The sequence below is a fragment of the Quercus suber genome, unplaced genomic scaffold (genome assembly GCF_002906115.3).
Source record: "Quercus suber isolate HL8 unplaced genomic scaffold, Cork oak 2.0 scaffold_62, whole genome shotgun sequence".
Classification (NCBI taxonomy): Eukaryota; Viridiplantae; Streptophyta; class Magnoliopsida; order Fagales; family Fagaceae; genus Quercus; species Quercus suber.
Genome location: NW_027069527.1, coordinates 1,729,966 through 1,744,994, shown reverse-complemented (window position 1 = coordinate 1,744,994; position 15,029 = coordinate 1,729,966). Strand labels below are relative to the sequence as shown.

The 15,029-nt window shown below is 36.4% G+C and overlaps 1 protein-coding gene across 1 annotated transcript; it reads right to left on the bottom strand.

Annotated features, from left to right (window-relative positions):
* Positions 1-8,725: 8,725 nt before the first annotated feature.
* LOC111996158 (stemmadenine O-acetyltransferase) lies at positions 8,726-10,057 on the bottom strand. Its single transcript, XM_024028109.2, has one exon. It carries the CDS (start codon positions 10,055-10,057, stop codon positions 8,726-8,728), a length of 1,332 nt encoding a protein of 443 aa, XP_023883877.2.
* Between the last annotated feature and the right edge of the window lie 4,972 nt (positions 10,058-15,029).

Below are 15,029 nucleotides of genomic sequence, written 5' to 3'. Positions count from 1 at the left end.
GGTCTTCTTATGAAAAGATAAATTTTTTTTATAAATTGATTTCCACGTGGACCCAAGTAATGGCATTTGGGGGCTTGAAGGTTTAAAACGTGGACCCAGGAAATGGTATCTACTATTGCAAGTTGATGATACTTATTTTTGTGAAAGTATTGTAAAAATGTTGTGGATATAGCATTTTAAGTTGTGAATTTAAATTGAAACTAATAACAACCTACCACTTATGATTTGTTGTGAAAGTATTGTGAATATGTTGTGGATGTAGCAATTTTCTAAATAAAATAAATTTGTAAAAATATTAAAGTGGGAGTTTTGCCATGGGTGGCAAAAACTTAATTTAAGTTGTGAATTTAAATTAAAATCGATAACAACTTACCACCTATGATTTGTTATGAAAATGTTGTAAATATAGCACTTCTCTAAATATAATGGATTTACAAAAATCTTAAAGTGAAAATTTTATATTAAAAATGTGGATTTCCACTATTTTTCCGATGCCTCCGGTGTGCTAAATCAAAGGATTTGGACAAAATGCAAAAATCTTTAGAAAAATAAATATTACAACCTTTCCAACGACATTTTACACAACCAAAATGGAGGTTAGTAAATAGTCAGTCCATAAAGAAAAGTTCACAAAAATTGAAAAGAAATGTACAATATATTATCTTTCAGTTTAAAAGCCATTGTTGGGGGAATATCTCCACGGCCATTCCTAATCCTACCTAAAATCAAGGGAATCAATATCGTACCGGAGGCTGTACCGGTTTGCCCAGCGGTACGGTATATTTTGGATACTGGTCAATACCGGTGTACCATTTCGGGTTTACTGCTATTTTTTATATTTTTAAATAAATAAATATATATATATATATGTATGTATGTATGTATGTGTGTGTATATATATTATAATAAATATAAAAGTTTACCATAAAACATTTCCTTAATTCAAAACTAATTATTCATAATTTTAGACTTTAGTATCAATTAAAAGAAAAAAAACACACAATATAAAAAATAGAAAGCTTAAAAGTCACCATTGCATACTAAGAAAATAAATAATAATAATAATAAGTTAATGCAAATAAGTTATCATTCTACCCTAATAAAAATTCAAAAATTACAAACTTTAAAAAAAAAATTAAAAAAAAAAACTTTTTTCTGTACCGGCTGATACACCCGGTACCGGTCAGTATTGCCCGAAATTGGCCGGTATGACCAGTACATGGCCGGTACGGCCGGTATTTAAACCGGTACGAAACGTTAATATTTTGATACCGGTATGCAATCGATACGGTACATACCGGTCGGTACGGCTGGTACCGGTACGGTATCGACTTCCTTGCCTAAAATATCACACGTTCTTCATCTTTTTCACAACCAGCAACTATCACATATCCTACCTAACCTCTACAGAAATCTCTCTACAGCTCACCCCACTCTCTTCTCTTGTATGGGCTAGTCTGTAAAACCATTTGTACAAAAAATCTCAGCAGCCTTTTTGCCTCCATAAACCCCCTAAAAGCCTTATTTAAGCCTTTTTCGTTTTTTCCTTTTCTAGGCTAGGGTAGTCTAGCTTACTAGTTACTGCCCTAGCTATGGATCTATGTACTTCGTTTACATTATTGTTCTCTTATTTTCTTGCTCTTCACTTTTATGCAATTTAATAACTTTTTGTTTACATTCTTGAAATTTAAATACAAGTCATTTATACTACTATTTAAAATGATTTTCTATTATGGGTGACTTATTTACAAGTCATCTTAGGGAAATTGATTGTCAATGGTTAATTAACACACCCTTACAACATTTTGATTTTGTTAATATATTTTGATCACAAGTCGCCACAAATTTAGGTATTTTAACTTAGTGTTGTGAAATCTTAAAGTATTAGTAAGTGTACACACCGTGCCGAAATATAGCTTGACCAGAACGAGGTTGAACCCATAAGGACTTGAATGAATGTAGGAAGAAAATTAATATGTTTAATATAGTTTAATATAAATTGGTTGTTTGCAATTAAATATGTTAAGCAAATAATTAAACTAAGCAAAGATATAATATAAAGCAGTAAAAAGATGTAAACAATCTAGAAAAAGGAATTAAGGTTTTGGAATTTGTCTTGTTAATTCATATCAGCATATATTTACAATAATTAATTTTTCCCAACCACTACATGATAATCTAGAGATCAATCTTGCTACCATGGAGAATATTATCATTAAAACTTCTATTTAAATATCTAAAGCATGCTCTTCTTCGTTTCCTAGGTATAAAATCAAATCATCAATTGTATCTATATCCAAACAAATCACAAGAGATATCCAATTTTAAAATCAAGAAATAATCAACCATGCATTTAATTAATTAAGACAAATCCTAAATCATGAGAAAAACATGATTGAACTCATATCTAGAATCTCATCTTAGCCAATTGATATGAAATAAGAACAATTTAAACCATTAAAGAATAACTATTGCAAGAAAAATCAAATCACATAAATATTACTAATAATCCTTAACAAGGTTTCATTTTCAACCTTAATTATAAATTTAGCTACTCATGGTAATTGAAATAAAACATAATAATAAAAATACTAAACTTTAAACTAGACAAATAAAATCAAACTAACTGTCATGGAGGAAAACCAAAGATGGACTAATAGATTGACGTGGGTGTTTTGTAAAAGTGATGGTGGGTGTTTTGTAAAAAAATTATTTATATAAAATATAGTGTATAGTAGATGGACTGATGTGAATATTTTATAAAAATAATAGTGTAAAATAGAAAAAATAAATTTTTTGTATAAAATAGATGACATTTTTTAAAAGAGTCGATGCGATTGCTCTTAAAGCTGTACAGGAGAAGAAAGTGGGGAGAGTTGTAGAGAGATTTCTGTAGAGGTTAGGTAGGATATATGATAGTTGTTATTTGTGAAAATTAAAGATGAAGGACATGGGGTCCTTATTCTAAAATGGGGGACAAGTAGCTAGATTTGGGTGGGTACCGTACCCACTAAAAAAAAAGGGGTATAGTAATTCTACGATACCCCCCAAAAAAAGGGATTGCATATACATTTTGAGCGTGATTATGGGCACTTTCTTAATTATGCCAAGAATTGGTGAGAGCTAGAAAATTAACAATCTATACATTATTTAATAAATTGGTTATGTGGAACGAAGAATTTGGCAACTGCGGCCCACTTTATACTAAGCCCAAGGCCCACACCGAGGAGGAAGAAATGGCCGAGGATGAAAGAAGCAAGTCCAAAGCGCCCTGAAACATCGCCGAGGATGATCCTATCCTCGGCCAACTGAGATCACAGAAGGGGAGAGTGGCATGCCATCAAAGGCAGCCTTCTAGAGCATCTCAAGGAAAAGGATAGGTACAATGGGTCAGCCATGGAGCATGGTGGAGGAGGAACTCATCACAGACAAGAGCCACAAAGCTCACTTGCTTAGTTGTGCATAGAGATGCTCATCTAAGTTACAAAAGATACAAAGTTCAGAAAACTTTATTTCAATGGCCATGCAAGGTATACAAGTACTAAAGTACACAAAACACACACTGTTTTTGTATTTTTAAATTTTTAATTTTTTTTTTAATTTTTATATCAAAAAAAAATAAAAAAACTAAAAATAAACAAACAAAAACATGTTATCAAAGTAAAGCATAAAACTAGACCGACTCAAAAAAAAAATGCAAAACACACAAGTAATGCAACAAACAAAAAAAGAAGATAGAAGAAAGTGATAAAATCACTTAGAGTCCTTTTTCTTCCACATCTTGGAAGAACATTTCCTTTGATTGAACCCTTGAACCAGCGGTGAGGGGGAAGAATTGAAACCGTTCAAGTTCGAAAGGAACATGAGGGCTTTCAGAAGATCTCCAAGAGGAGCAAGAGAGGATTGAAGCTGATTTTAGCTTTTAGATGCTATCATGCGTTGCTCTGTTGAGTAGCTAACCACTTATAGCAATATGGTCGTGTATGATCGGCAGCTCCACAATGATGACAAAGATGCTGCTTCTTATGTTTTGGCTTTTGAGAGTTAGCCTTCTTAGCCCTAGGGTTTTTAATATCTTTCTTATCCTGTTTAGGGGGTGCTCCTAATATATATTTACCCTTGTCTAAGTTCTCACTAGCTAATTCAGTTTTAACATCAGTGTTTTCAATTTCAGTATTATTAGCAGGAGAAACAAAAACAGTAACACTAGTAGAAGTAGTATTAGAGGAAGAAAGAACATACCCTAAACCTGTTCAATCTGAAGTAGATTTCTAATTGCTGAGCATCTCATCAAGCTTTGCATTTGAAGTCCTCTCCAATTGAGCTATAACTTAAACAGCTCCGCTTCAAGTTTCATGGTTTTCTCAGCCAAGAAATTGTTCTCAAACCTCAACTTTTCACGATCAAGTTCCACATCACTGAGCTTCTTGGTGACAGCCTATACAATTTCTCATGCTTCTCAGAGAGCTTATATAGTTTCTCATAGGTTGAATGTATATCATCTTGATCGTCCATCTTCTCACACTTAGAATCCACCAATTCTTCTTCTTCTTCTTCCACTTCATCAACAATCCCTTCAGTAAAATTGACTGTGACAGTGAAGGCATTTAAGATTCCAATATCCTTATTATCAGAATCATCTTCAGACTCAGTGTCACTCAAGGTTGCAGCAAGTGCCTTACTCCTCCCAATGCTCTTGAGATATGTGGGGCATTCATACTTCATGTGACCGAATCCATGACATCCAAAGCACTTTGGTCCTGCAAGAACAGTGTACTGACCGCCATCCTTGGCATTCGTTTTCCCTTTGTCTTGCCCCTTAGACTAAAAGGAACTGGATTGTCTACGGTCCTTGTTGAAGTTCCTTCCATTGGCATTCTTCATAAACTTCGTGAACTGTCTGGTGATGTAGGACTTCATCTTGGAATCTTCATCATCGGAAGACTCATCTGTGTCACTGCTCTTTGCCTTCAAGGCCATGCTCTTGCCTTTACCAGTCTTACCAATTTTGGTCAATCCTAGCTCATAGGTCTGTAAGTTTCCAACCAGCTCAGTCAAAGGAATCTTATCAATATCCTTTGATTCTTCTATTGCCGTAATCTTGGTATGGAATCTCTCGGGTAGAGATCTAAGCACTTTCTTTACAATCTTGGGTTCAAGAATAGTTTTCCCAAGATTGAAAGCAGAGTTCACTATGTCCTTAAGCTTGGTATAGAATTCATCGAACGACTCATCCTCTTCCATCTTTATTTCTTCAAAGCTTGTAGTGAGCCTCTGAAACTTTGAATCCTTGACAGCTTTTGTACCCTCATAGGTTGTCTGAAGGATGGTCTATGCTTTCTTTGCAGTTTCAATAGAGGATATCTTCTTGAATTCCTCATTGGTAACTGCGCTAAATAGGGCATTCAACGCTCTGCTGTTGAAGTTTTCCGCCTTGATCTTGGTTTCATCCCAATCGGCTGACGCTTCCTTTGGCTTGGTCCAGCCAATTTCTACAGCTTGCCATACCTTCTCATCTAAAGACTGCAAGAAAACTCTCATGCATACTTTCCAGTATGCATAGTTAGTGCTATCAAATAAAGGAGGTATGATTAATGACTGTTCTCTATCCATGACAAACAGGGGTCAATGAATCAACACAGCAAAGATTAAACCTAATCAGAGTGTGCCTGCTTTGATACCATTTGATAGGCCACATACTGAATGACCCCTTATGATTAAACCAATTAATTAATTAGTCAAGTTATTAATTAATCAATTTAACATGCAAACGCGTGATAGCACAAACAAATCACCAATAAACTAATTATGTAGCGAAAATTAAATGACACAGTGATTTGTTTACGAATGGGGAAAACCTTTACAGCAAAAACCCTACCGAGTGATTTTTAGGTCACCACTCCCGAAACTCCACTATTATCACAACAAGCGGTTATAAGTAAAGGAATCCCAAGTACCTTACCAACCTACAGTTGAACCCTTACGCCAATACCCAATTGGACTTGTTCTGTAGTGACAGTTCCCCCTTTTTGTTGCACGACTCCCAAGTACATGACTAACCAATGCGCGAATCCTAGTACACGACTTCAACACCAATTGAAAGAGAGGTTGGCTGCAAAGTTCTTCAGTTCATCCTACATAATGAAGATCAAGAAGATGCTTGGTCACAAAACCCAAAAGTGCAAATACACAGCAACTTCTTCAGAAAAGATGAACTAGGCAATAACTTCGTCTATGGTCACAATTTGCTCAACAGAGTTTTCTCAATGCTTGTGCAACTTGTGAACTGTTTGACAGCCCTAAAAATAATCCTTTTATATGTCTAGGGTTAGAAGAAAAGAAGGCTCAAGACACATTCATGGATCCTAAGAAATCAGATCAGAATTATGAATTTCTTAAATCTCGACAGATAGAAGGTGTCGAGAAACTATCGAACAGGTGTCGAGCTTACGGGCTTGAACAGCTTTCTTAAGCTCGATAGATGCAGATGTCGAGCTTTAATGAATTTGCACTATCAGCTTGTTTTCTTAGATAGACTTGATGACTTCAGCACTTGATCTTGAAACCTTGTTTCTTGAAGTATTAAAAACACCTAAAACTACCTAATTACAAGTAAAGTGCGTTTTGTCAAAAGATTAACCAATTACATAAAAGAATGACATATGTTCTTTAACAAGTGAAACACATATGTCCTAATACAGCCCATTTTATTAAATAAAGGAAAGGTACATCATATATAAAGTGGCTTAAACAGGCTTGTTTTAAAGCTAACTATAAAAAGAGAAAGCCCATAGGAATGGTAGATTCACAATCTTATTCAAGCAACAATTGAGCCAATATGGGTGGTACTGGCGATGAGAAAGAAGAAGAGGCGGAAGCGCTTGATGGACCCCTTTTCTCCTAACTGCAAGATGTTCTGCTATCAAGGTTGAGAAACAGGAAACCCGTTTACCCTTGTCCTTGTTGATTTGCTTGATCAACCCTGGGTTGCTTTCACATCTATGCACACATGATATATGTCGCCAGGTGAGACCCAAACTTTGTCGCACCAAAAGTCTGATGCGATCTACACCTACTTTGGTTCTTGGCTAAAGGAGGAGGGCCTTCTTTCTTGCTCGGTTGAAAAGTAGGAACATCTTTGGCCTCTGCTTACTTTGCCTCAACTGTGTCATCCAGGATCTGGGCAGCATCCTTGATTTCTGAGGGGGGCTTAGTTTCCTTACCCTTACCTTTATCCTCGGCCACCTTATTCCCTAGGCATTGATCACGATCTTGGCAAGGTCCTAGGGAATACATGAAGGGTTGAGAACTTGAGATTCCTGCAGAACTCAAGGATCTGTAAATGAGAAAGAACGATTTCCCCAAAGCGCCAAGATATTAATGAGAGCGCGCCTTATATACCAAAGCACCAGGAACATGCATTGGACAAGTGAAGAGACTCTAGCACTGACAGAGGACAAGACTTGACAAGCCATGACAAAGGCCGAGGACATCAAAATCCTCCTTTCCATCCAAGGAGCCGGATAGTAGGATTTTGAGGAGCTATTGTGGGGCTGAAGAATTTGGCAACCGCGGCCCACTTTATACTAAGCCTAAGGCCCACGCCGAGGAGGAAGAAATGGCCGAGGACAAAAGAAGCAAATCCAAAGCCCTTTAAAACATTGTCGAGGATGATCCTGTCCTCGGCCAACTGAGATCACAGAAGAGGAGAGCGACATGTCATCAAAGGCAGCCTCCCAGAGCATCCTAAGGAAAAGGACAGGTACAATGGGTCAGCCATGGGAGCATGGTGGAGGAGCAATTTAAGGAGAAACTATCACCTCCGTATTAAATGCCCACAACTAACGTCCTAGCTGCATTAATGAAAAAATGACCCATGAACAGAATGCCAGAGATGGTGTCTGATGGGACAGGCACTCGAGTATAGGCTTGGATGATCAACAAGTGGAAGGCCAAGATCGTTTAAAGAGGACTATATAATAGGAGAAACTCACCATAGAGAGAGGAAGAGAAATAGCACTGTAACAATCTCATGAACTCCTGTAACCATTCTCATTCAATATTTACTAGAACAAAGCTCGTCGGATTGTGCCGAGAACAAACTTTCTTTGATAAACTTAGTTCATCTCTATTTAATTGTAATGAATGTCATAGTAACTGTTGTCCATGTACTAAAGCCTAGCTAAAGCCTAGCTCTTTGACCCGCTCTCTACAAATTTATTGTATTGGGCTAGTTGGGTCTGAGTCCACTTATCCAATCGAAGAAGTGCTCAAATCCAGTCCCTATAGGTTAATTTAGAACACTATTTTATTGAGTTAAAACTAATTTATGAAATAAAACATTTTTTAGTCATAATTTTTTACATATTTAGTTTTCCCCCCAAAAAAAATTCATGATTTCACCACCGCTCACAACATGGGCAAATATAATTATAAAAGGAAAATTTTCATAAATACAATTTGTGAAATATATTTAGAGTTTTTTTTTCCAATTTTACCACGAAGCATAGGACTAATTATACTTATTTTATTAGAACATCTTCTTTATTATTGATTTTTATTGTTAGCACAGTTTCTATTACCACGTAGCAATTAATGTGCTAACAAAATATTTTTATTACAGCTCACTAGCTTTATTAGTTTGATTAGTTTAATTAGAATACACATGCAACAATGTAGAAACTATATTACTAGTACGGAGATGGGTATTATCAAAGGTATAGCCTCATTGGATTAAAACACTTGGGTTTAAAGTAGCAAAGGCAAGGAATTCAGGATCTTGCTCCAATATAGACATAATGTTTTCATCTAAGGTCACCCACGCCTCAATTCCATTGCCAGAGGTGGTGTTTTGGAGCACGATGAGATTCCTACCAGAACCACCTTCCCCCCTGAGCCCAACCCAAATGGGTTTTCCCCATCCAAAGTCGATTTCATCGAAACCAAACGTCAACCAACTGGTGAAACCAAAAATTTCTGGGTTTTTAAAAACCATTGCTGCCTTCTGGTATAAGTACTTGATCCTGGTTGTAAAACCTTCATGACCTTGCAGAATTCTCACATCACTGTCAATTTTTGCCACAGCTTCTCTTAGGGTTGCCACCAAGCCACGAAGCTTGATCTCTGTCGACTCTACTGTGTTATAATCATGGGCTACGAATGCATACCAAAAGAGATTACCCATAGAATTATACGACATGTGTGGATTTGTTTTTCGCCGGATGTTTACCGCTTGGACCAGTATAGATGGCCTTAGAGAACCAGATGTTAATCTAGAAGCAGCTCTAGCATGTATATAAATGAAACTAGACAGTGATTCAGTTCGGGTTGGGTTTTGCACTTGTTCACTCTTTGCTTTCTCCTTTAGAGTAGCTATGGCCTTGGCATCAAACACAAATCGCCTTGTCTTGTACTTCTCTTCTTTGAACCAAAGCCTTTCCATTAAAGGTGCAACAATACGAGGCCATATATTGTATGGAGGAAAGTATGCTAACGATGATGCCTCGGAAAAATTAGGATGTACTAATTTGTTACAAGGCCCGCCTGCAATGGCAGCCCAAGTGTTGAGGAAAGCACTCAGGGTGGCTCCATCTGTGATCTTATGTGACGCACATAAACCGATTGCTATTCCACCACAATCAAATATGTTGACTTGTACGGCTAATTGGGCAACTTCCATTGGTTCTGGTTCTTTGCGAAATGGACAACAAGGAAGAAAGTGGTTTAAAGACTCCATTTTAGGATGTTGAAGAAAGTCAGACAGAGAGCAATGGACTCGGGACTCATTAAATGGAATGCCCTCGTTGTAAAAATCAATAAAGAGGTTGTCTTGCATCCTTCCAGAAAATGGGTAGAAGCTATTTAGAGTTTCTGAGAGTGAGTTTTTTAGGTGATCGGTTGAAGAGGTTTGGGGACTCTTAGAGTAAAAGAGGATAAGTGGAATATAGGTTGTAGGAGTGTACTGGTCCAAGACACAGAGTTTGAAGGGTTTTAGATGACGAATTGCTGGTGAAGATGGCCTGATGATTTCTCTTGAGATGATATTCACGTGTGCCATCTTTTTTCAGACAAAAGTTTATCTTTAACAAACCGTGGGTTCTATATATTTTTGCTTTACCTTCACAAAGATAGCTTCGATAAAGATCCCATTCCCTTTTATAGAGACTGAGAGTACATAATTTTTATGCACAAATTGCTAGAACTGGCTAGTAGAATAAGGTCCGCTTGATTAAAAGGCTTAAAGCCGTTAAGGAATCCAAACTCTTCCCTTAGATTCAAAAATTGTGTGCCGTAAAAGCACTTGCACAGTAAGTCCGGGCCGACCTATGCTAATATAAATGTACCATTAGTGTACCGAACATTAGGTAAGAGAAAAGTTAGTTGCCTCGCAATAGGTTCAAATACAAATAGAGTATGTGTGCTACTATTGTAATGTCTTTATTTATAGTGAAATTAATTTTTTTGGTATCGTGTAAACGGTTTATTTTCACAACACATGTCTTGATGTGTTTTAAAGTTTTTAACCATCAATATTTACCTCTAATTCTTAAAAAAAAAAAAAAAAAAAAAAAAAAAAAAGGAAAAAGTTAACAGATGTTTTAAGAGAGTTGGTTTAAGAGAGATTTTATGAAACTTTTTATAGAAAAAGAAAAGAAAAACTGATTTTTTTAACATTTGTTTTTCTTTTTAATTTTTTTATTTCCTATAAAAGTAAGATAAAAAATTTCTTAAAATAGTCTATTAGCAAATGCTCTAATGACACCTGTTAACTGAATGCGAATCCTCTGTACAATTTTTTGTATACCACTCTATGTTCTACCAATCATTATGTGCCATGTGTATGATTGCTTTCTATTTTAAACTTTAATTATTTTATAAGGAAAGTAAAATCAAAACATGGCACATAATGATTGATGAAACATAAAGTGGTATACAAAAAGTTATACAAAGGATTTGTACTCTCTGTTAACTAGGCTCAATTAAAAAAAATACAATTTATTTCGATGAAAACATTAACATTTAAATGTTTTAGGAATGGCTTGCTCAAGAAACAAGGTTTCAAATGACGATTTAAAATTATTCAAGGAACTGATACAAAATTCAATATCTAACTCATCCAAATGGGGCATAAATTTGGTTTGCACGCTTGACAGGGGTTCGTTGGCGACACATTGTTCAATCAAAAAGAGGATGGGATATGAAATACCATTTTTTTTTTTTTGGAAGGAATATAACACTCACTACTCTAAGGGTCCGTTTGGTTGAATGGGTGAAAAGTAAGAAGATAGAAAATGGTAGGAGGATGGAGAAGTGGGAGGATAGAAAAGATTTTAATTTTTCTCATTTTTGTTTGGTTGGGAGTGGAAAAGTGGAGAGATGGAAAAAGTGAGTTTATATAAATTTACTCATACATCCTTGTTAAAAAATGATGTCCAATTAAAACAAAAAAAAAAAAAAAAAGTGACAAGCAACCCAAAAAAAAAAACAATCACCCAATTTATTAAAAAATAAAAATAATGTCTAGTTAAACCAAAAAAAACAAAACAAAACAAAACAACTATCATACCCACAACCCAAAAAAAAAAAAAAAAAAGGGAAAAGAAGCAACGTCTAGAAAAGAAAAGAAAATAAAGATGCAACATGCCACTCTTAGCCCAAGAAATCAAGAAGAAGAAGAAGAAGAAGAAGATAGGAACTGGACATAGGTATTTTTGTCCATTAAGCATTTTTATTTTCTACCTTCAATTTTCTCTCCATTTTGGAGAGAAAACTTTTTGGTGGCCCGAGGAGAAAATACCTGGACCTCACTATTTATTTTCCTTCCTCCTCACCCAACCAAACATACTCAAAAAAGTTTTCATTCCTATTTTCTCTCCAAAGTTTTCCATCCACCTTATTTCACCTTCACACCTAAGGAATCCATGTTAAAAATACAGAGAAAGAAACTCATCCTCTATCAAAATCCACCATGGGACGAGTTTTTAACAAGTAGACACTCGATATTCTATCTAATTTCTATTCTCACATGAGCTAGAACTTATATTAAACCAACTTGGAACAACCCTCTGAGCATGAAGAATGACAACTTACATTTTCAAGAGAAAAACATTTAATAAGCGTAAAAAACTTGATCAAATAATCAAAAAACAACAAATAAGACCCATTAACAAGACTTAGAAATCGGAAAATATACTTTAGAAAACAAATAGGCACAACTGAAAGTCTCTCACTAGACCATATTCATTGTTTCTCAAGAATATTATGCTAGACCAAATTTGTAGTATGATAGCCATAACACCCTCTAAAAATGTTGAAAAGTAATTTGTAATTAACAAATGGCTCTCTAGGTGTCAAAGAAAGAGGATATTCAATCTATATGTGGCAGTAAATTTTTTATACTACATCACTTCCCTTTTGAGCACGATATTTCAGCAACCATCGCTCCAAATTTCATGATGCCAGAACCTATGGATTCTAGATATTTAAACATTTTCATCAATTTCAAGTTTTGAAGAAATCTGATCTCTGGAAGACCTCCAAAGAGCAACACAGAGATAGAGTAGGAAAAAAAAAAAAACCCCAAAAAGGGAAGAGTAGAGGAGATTCTAGAAAGTTGATAAGGTGGCAGCAGGCACACGCCATGGTATGCGCCCACTTGCCCTCTTCCTATAGAATCATAGATAGGAGCCCCTCTCTATCTTCACACAACAATCCCACCTCAAAAAAAAAAAAAAAAAATTCCTACACCTCTCCAATGTCTCCCAAGTCCTAACCTCCTTCCCTCCTACCTTAGAATAGGATTCAAAAGCCTCTCTTAGTCTCTCTTACAGTAAATTCCAGCCCATTTTCTCCATGAAAAACCCATAGGTAAGCCTCCAAAGTTCTTCCTAGAGCTACATCCCTAGCTCCTTTCGTGATCAAATCCCAAAGTCTACTGAGGGACTTATTGACAATTTGGTCAACATGGTGGATAGGGACAGACTGAGGGATGAAGTTCAAATTCCTAGTAATGGGTCTAATTTGAGTGAGTCCAATGTCTTGGCCCAAGCCCAAAACTCAAACCAATCCTTTCTTAGCCTACAGGTTGAAACTACACAAGCCCAAGCTGTCAGTCTTGATACGGGTTTAGAGGCCCTAAGGACATCAGAGATTGCTGAATCAGAACAGAGTTTAGCCTCTCCTACTTCAACTAGGTCTGAACCTAGGTTTTTGAGCTGCTCACTGTGTGATCAGGGGAGGGGTAATATGTGTGGCCCTTCGAGGAAGAGAATTGGGTCTGAGTTTGGAAGGCTTGGGAGGAACATCCATCAGAGATTGATTTGTGGATGTTTCCACAAAGAAGGTATCACTCATCCTCATTTTATTAATCAGAATTGTTCCTTTTCCTATCATTACATGCATGTTGAAGTATCCCTGTGTAATCCAAAGGGTTGTTGGGAAGCTGACCCAAAATAGCTTCCCCAACAACAATGAGGATCATGAGTTGGAACTGTAGAGGTTTGGGCAAATCCTCTGCAGTTCTTCAATGCAAGAAAAAATCCCTTGAGTTAAAACCTAATATTTTATTTCTCATGGAGACCCGGTTAGCTAGTGGTAAAGGTCAGGGTGTATGGCAAAAGTGTGGATTCTCTAAAGGGTGGGAGGTTCCTAGAGTGGGTTTTAGTGGTGGCCTTATTCTTGCCTAGTTGCCTAGACAAAGTTTTCAGATTATCTATGACTCACAGAATCTTATACATATAAATTTGCTGGATAATAGAGGATTCCCTCTTTTGATCACTTTTGTTAATGGACATCCTGTACATGCAAAAAGAGGAGAAGTGTGGCAACAATTAAGACAATTGAAGCAACATGCTCATCCTTGTTGGCTCTGTATTGGGGACTTCAACCAAATCCTTTCAAGAGAAGAGAAATTATCTTTTAAGAATGGGAATATTGTTGGAGCGGATGATTTTCAGCAGGTACTTAGTGATTTGCTGTTGTGTGATTTAAGTGCCTCAGGACAGAGATTTACATAGATGAATAAGAGAGAGGATGAGGATTTTGTCATGGAAAGATTGGATAGAGCTTTTGGTAGTGTGGAATGGGTTAACAAATATCCACTTTACTCACTAAAAAACCTTCCGATTGTTAAATTTGATCATGGTCCAATTATATTGGACCTTGAGTATCAAACACCTTTTAGGAAACGACCCTTTAGATTTGAGCTTATGTGGTTGACTCATGCTGGTTGCAAGGAGATGGTGCACCGTGCTTGGGAGTTGCATTCCACAGGGTCTAAAGCTAATCAGTTGAGGAACAAACTTGTCAATGTTAAGAAAATGGCCTTAGATTGGAATAGGAATGTTTTTGGAAGGGTGGAGGTCGAAATAAGGAGGAAACAAAATCAGTTACAATATCTTCAGGATTCAATTGTGAATAATGATGATGTTAGGAGGGAGAGAGTCTGTCGTGAGGAGCTTGAGGAACTTCTAGATAGAGAGGAGTTGTTGTGGGCTCAGAAAGCTAGAACAAACTAGTTTCTACATAGGGATAGGAACACAAGATATTTTCAAACGGTGGTTAGGCAAAGAAGGTCAAAGAATAGAATAATTCAAATTAAGGATGATGAGGGGAATTTAACTAACAATGCTGAGGAGATTGAAAATATTTTCCTGGCATCCTTCGAAAGAAGCTTTAGGGGAAACAACACTTTATCTGTGGAAAATATAATTCAAGGGCTCCATGGGCTTCCTATCCCTACTCTTACTAAAAATCAGCTTCAGCTTCTAAATATAGGCATATCAAACCTTGAGATTGAAGAGGTTGTTTTCCAGATGAGTCCTTACAAAGCTCCTAGACCTGATGGCATCCCTGTCTTCTTTTTCCAAAATTTTTGGGGGATTGTCAAGACAAATGTGTGCAATGTTGTCCAAGCATTTTTTTTTTTTTTTTTTTTCACTCTGGCTCCCTCCTTAAGATCCTTAATCAAACCTTCATATCTCTCATTCCAAAAATTCCTAACCCGGAAGAGGTTTCTCATTTTAGTCCAA

Excerpts from the sequence above, each read along its gene's own strand:
- LOC111996158 (XM_024028109.2), bottom strand. The coding sequence starts at position 10,057 with ATGGCACACGTGAATATCATCTCAAGAGAAATCATCAGGCCATCTTCA.